Source organism: Rhagoletis pomonella, unplaced genomic scaffold (assembly GCF_013731165.1).
Source record: "Rhagoletis pomonella isolate Grant_MI unplaced genomic scaffold, Rhpom_1.0 Rhpom_scaffold_09971, whole genome shotgun sequence".
In the NCBI taxonomy this organism is placed as follows: domain Eukaryota; kingdom Metazoa; phylum Arthropoda; class Insecta; order Diptera; family Tephritidae; genus Rhagoletis; species Rhagoletis pomonella.
Genome location: NW_023468502.1, coordinates 1 through 5,910, shown reverse-complemented (window position 1 = coordinate 5,910; position 5,910 = coordinate 1). Strand labels below are relative to the sequence as shown.

At 42.9% G+C, this 5,910-nt stretch overlaps 1 protein-coding gene across 1 annotated transcript; it reads left to right on the top strand.

The window, feature by feature from the left end:
• Positions 1-3,027: 3,027 nt before the first annotated feature.
• Positions 3,028-4,356, top strand: LOC118756351. Its single transcript, XM_036491118.1, has one exon. The coding sequence runs from the start codon at positions 3,028-3,030 to the stop codon at positions 4,354-4,356; it is 1,329 nt and encodes a 442-aa protein (XP_036347011.1).
• Positions 4,357-5,910: the final 1,554 nt, after the last annotated feature.

Genomic DNA, 5,910 nt, shown 5'->3' with positions numbered 1-5,910 from the left:
AAAGAAGAAAAATGGATCGTTTCGAGGATTTGGCCAGACAACAAAGATAAACGGGCGGCAATATGGAATCAATTGTCCGAAACTTTAAAAAGGACCCGCAATCCAGGAAGCAGTCAATCAGCTATTACGAAGAGCGATTAAGAAGACTGGACAGCGAGTGGTCGAAGTTTGAAACAACTGACAACAAACTTCGACTGCTTGAAAACCCCCAGCTGGATCACTACTACTTTACAAAGGACTACTATAACAATATAATGGAAATTGTAAATCAGTACAAGGAGATTTTCGAGTCCGCAGTGCTCCAATTGGCTCAAACCCCGACGGGAGAATTGCGCTTAACAACTAATGAAGGAAGTACGTACCAACATGATGCTTCAGCTTCAAAAGTCAACACAGAAGCACGGCATGATACTGGAACCACACAGGCAGCTTCCAACGAGTACACTAAACTAGTCCGCAGACAAGGGGTAATGATGGCCTCGTTGCGACGGTTACTGAACGACAACGTTTCACCACGATGTGTTCCAACAATTAATAAACTGTGGGAAAATATAGAAGATATTCACTTCAGGATATATGAGATGTTCGACAACCCAACCGAGCAGGGCTACAAGGTCGATAACTTCATTTCACTTGAGGAAAAGGTATGGAGTACTTTGCAAGCAGCTAATAGTGACTCCCATACTGAGCAATCTTCAAACCAACTTCCGATTAAACTGCAATCCATTTCACTGCCGAAGATAATAATTCCAAAATTCGATGGCACCTATTTAAAATGGCAAGAATTTCATGACCTATTCTCGCAACTAGTAATAAATCAACCTCTCTCAAAAGTTCAGAAAATGTGGTACTTGAAAACTCACTTAGTGGGGGAGGCTGGAAATTTAATTAAACATTTCGCATCAACAGGAGAGAATTTTGATGCAGCTTGGTTCATGCTTCTGGAGCGTTACAACAACAAACGCTTGCTGGTGAGTAAGTTAGTACAGGAGCTAACTACTACACCTGGAAGCACATCAATGGACAATGTCAAAAAACTGCATGACACAACACAAGAATGTCTATTAGCATTGCAAAATTTGCAGATAGACACATCAACATGTTATCCACTTCTGCTCCCCCTTCTACTAAAGAAACTGGATCAACCGACTCGTTTGCGGTACGAACAATCATTATCAAAGCCACGGGAGGTACAAACACTCAAGGAATTCCTGCAATTTCTGGAGAAACACTTTCAATCCATGGAAGCGATGGGTGTCAAAGACAAATCTACAAGCTCAACTGCAAAGGTGTGCACTTCAGTCACATCCAAAGGTCATAGAAATGACACTTGCAGCATGTGCAAAAAAGGAAAACATCCATTATTTTCTTGCAAGGAATTTTTACAACAGTCTCCATCGGCACGCTTTCAGTTCATACAAGGGCAGAAATATTGCCACAATTGCCTAAAACCAGGACATGGTTCTAAAAATTGTATATTAAGAAACTGTCTGAAATGCAACAAAAAACACAACACGCTGTTACATTTCGAGGATTCAAAAAGGGATGTGAGCAAACCCATTACATCAGTAGCCACTCCAACACAAGGCAACGAATCGCAAAGTACTACACCATCCAGGACCAAATCAACGCCATCAAAAGACGAAGCAGCGTCACTTACCACCGCAAAGCACACAAAGTCAAACACGTATGTACTACTCAGCACTGCCATGGTGAAAGTTAGAGGAATCGGAACAGAAGTGCAGTGTCGGGCAATTCTCGATTCAGGCTCACAAGTTAATTTTGTGACTGAACGATTGGTTAAACGTCTTGGCATCTCAACTAAACCATCATCAATCTCCATTAGTGGCATCGGGTCAAGGAGCACTAAGATACAGCATCGAGTCAATGTGGCGCTACAGTCTCGGATCAACAACTTTACAACGCGGCTAGAGGCAGCGGTATTGCCTCAGATTATATCCCCGCAGCCGTCGCAAGAAATCAAGATCGACGAATGGCAAATTCCTGAGAACATCATGTTAGCCGATCCATCATTCAATCGTCCTGACAAAATTGATATATTGTTTGGGGGCGGAATTCTACAACCAACTGATGGCAGCAGGGCAAATCAAACTGTCAGATGACCTACACATTCTGCAAAATACAGTGCTGGGATGGATCATCGCGGGAAAAGTTGGTGGCAACTACATCTCAAATGCAATATGTGGAATCTGTACCAACGATGACATCAACTTAGATGCAGCCATTGCTCGATTATGGGAACTTGAGGACGTGGCAACTGTAAGAAAACAACATTCGGTAGCAGAAAAACAGTGCGAAGCTCATTTCGCACAACATACACTCATCAATGAAAATGGGAGATTCATGGCAAGGCTACCATTTCATGAAAATCCGGAGGCCTTAGGGGAATCCTATGGGATGGCGTATAATCGATTCCTGGCCTTAGAACGTCGACTGGCAAAATCGCTCCAGACAAAGAATCAATATGTACAATTTATGGAGGAATATGAGAACTTGGGGCACATGACGCAAGTGGATATTGATTCCATCAGTAAACCTAGGTACTTCATTCCTCACCATTGCATTGTGAGACCCGAAAGCCGCACTACAAAATTACGTGTGGTGTTCGACGCATCAGCAAAATCGTACACTGGCATGTCTTTGAATGACCTCATGTATACCGGGCCCACTGTTCAGAGCGAGCCTTTCACCATTTTACTTCGCTTCCGTTTGCCCAGGTTCGTCTTCACCACAGATGTAGAAAAAATTTATCGACAGATGCTCATTCAACCGGACGAACGCAAATTCCAACTTATCATCTGGCGAAAGGATTCAAGCCTACCAATAAAGCATTATCAGCTAAATACAATCACATATGGGACAAGATCTGCTCCATATTTAGCCACCAAATGTTTGCAGAAAATTGCAAAAGAAAATGCATTACAATATCCTCTTGGTGCTCAGTTTCTGCAGGACAATTTTTATGTAGATGACGGAATCGGTGGGTCAGACAGCTTAACCACGACGATGGAAATCCAACAGCAACTGATACACATCTTAAAACAACGTGGTCTTAACCTAAGAAAATGGTGCGCCAATCACTCACAATTACTGCAAAATGTTAGCAGGGAGGAACAAGAAGTTGACATAGACTTTGACAATGACATCAAGCAAACTATTAAAACGTTGGGGTTAACATGGATGCCTAAGATGGATCGATTCTGCGTAAAGGTATGCCTAGGAAGCTGCAGCCTTGCAACTAAACGCTCAGTCAGCGCCGATCTTGCAAGGCTATTCGATCCGTTGGGGATACTAGCACCAATTGTAGTCATGGCAAAAATGTTTATTCAAGATCTCTGGCAACTGAAGCTGACATGGGATGAAGCATTACCAGCCGATTTGAATGAGAGATGGACAACATTTCGAAATGATTTGCAAAAATTGGACAACTTGCAAGTTTCACGGCACGTGTTTGAAGGATACATCCCAGCAAAAATTCAAATTCATGTCTTCTCCGACGCATCAGAAAAGGCATATGGTGCTGCGATTTACATTAGATACGAGCTGGATGAGGGACGAGTACAAGTGAGGCTGCTCTGTGCAAAATCTCGTGTGGCACCCTTGAAACGGCAAACTATTCCTCGGCTTGAGCTCTGTGCATCAGTACTGGGTGCTCAACTAACTACAAGGGTCAAATCAGACCTTAAGCTAGACGATGTGGCTACATACTTTTGGACTGATTCACAAATCGTGTTGGCATGGATTAACTCATCCTCAGCATCATACCAAACATTTGTGGCAAACCGTATAGCTGTTATTCATGAGCACACTACCGCTGAACAATGGCGGCATATAAGCTCAAAAGACAACCCAGCTGACATTCTATCACGCGGACTGCCACCGGGGAGACTAGAAACCTGCAATATGTGGTTTTATGGGCCAACAATCTTGCTTGGTAAAGAAGACACTTGGCCTTCAAAGTATTCCAAGGCATTATCAGTAATCGACGAAGGTATCAACATGGAACGGAAAGGGGTGACATCAGTCGCTGTTGCAACCACTGGACATGAAGGAAGCGTACTTTATAGCATTCGACATAATGGCTCTTTCAAAACATTACAAAGAGTGACAGGCTACATGCTGAGATTTATCATCCAGGCCAGAAACCAATCGCGGGAGTCAGACATTCCCTTGACCGTACACGAATTGGAAAAAGCGCTTGTGGTAATCGTTCGTACAATGCAGCAATCGGACTTTGAGGAAGAGCTTCAGCACCTTAAAAAATACAACGAAGTACGCAAAAACAGTTCTTTCCGCAGCCTGTCACCGTTTCTGGACAATAATAGTATCATCTGAGTTGGAGGGCGTCTACAAGCATCAGAACTTGCATACGATGCCAAACACCCTATGCTAATTCCACATAACAATTCACTCGCCAAATTATTAGTACAAATGATCCATAAAGAAAACCGTCATTGTGGACCTCAAGCGCTCTTAGCTTACACAAGACAAAGATTTTGGCCTATAAAAGGAAAATTGCTGACACGATCAATTGTGCTCAACTGCGTAAGATGCACAAAGGCTAAGCCAAAACTAATGAGTCAAATTATGGGGAACTTGCCTTCAACAAGAGTAACTCCAGCAAGACCATTCATCAACTCAGGCGTGGACTTCTGCGGGCCATTTTGGGTTCACTTCAAGATAAGGGGAAAGAAACCACAAAAGGCTTATGTAGCGGTATTTTGCTGTTTTGCCACAAAGGCAGTGCATTTGGAATTAGTCAGCGACTTAACGACGGATGCGTTTATTGGTGCGTTAAAACGATTTATAAGCCGAAGAGGACATTGTCAAAATTTATATTGTGACAACGCAACCAATTTTGTAGGCGCGAAAAACCAGCTTTCTGAACTTACTGACGTTGTTTATGGAAATTCGTAACGAGAATCAATAGTAAAGCAGTGCAGCGGAAAGGGAATAACATTTCATTTTATACCTCCTAGGACTCCACATTTTGGCGGTTTATGGGAAGCAGCGGTAAAATCAGCTAAGCATCTACTAATAAGAAGCACCTCGACAGCGTCCTTAACGTATGAAGAATTGGACACGGTAATCATCGAGGTGGAAGGAATCCTAAATTCCAGACCAATCAGCCCAATGTCCGACAATCCTAACGATCTAACAGCTTTAACTCCAGGCCACTTCCTCATAGGAGAACCCCTTAATGCCCAAGTTGATCCAACGTCTAGGCCACAGCAAACAAATTTATTAACAAGATGGAAACTTGTTTTTCACCTCAAACGCGAGTTTTAGAATCGGTGGTCCCGCGAATATTTATCGGACCTTCAGCTGCGAAATAAGTGGAAGACACAACACAACAACATCAACGTAGGTGACATGGTGATCATCAAAGAAGACAACACACCGGTACTGCAGTGGCCATTAGGAAGAATCATCAATGTATATGAAGGAAACGACGGTGTAGTGAGAGTGGCTGATGTAAAAACTGCTAGTGGCACTTGAAAGAGGCCTATTCATCGGCTTGCACCCTTGCCCAAGGAAACAAATGATACCACAGGACGACAATCAACCAACAAACTGCTTGAGGAAGACAAAATTCCATCAAGGAGGAATAATCCTTCGTTACACCAAGGACTTGCTACACTTCTGATTACCCTACTCATCTTACCACTGGCTTTAGGAGCTGAACTTCAAAATAAGCGATTTGGATCAAGGCTTGGCTTTCATTTTGAAGGAATAGGCTCAACAGCCATATCAACCACTGATTGGAACCTAATAATCTACTATGACATGGAAGGATTTTTGGTAGAACTAGCAGCGCTGTCAAATGGCACAAGGGCCCTGCGCCATTTATGTCAAGAAATCACACAAAAAAGCTCATGTTTTTCTCTG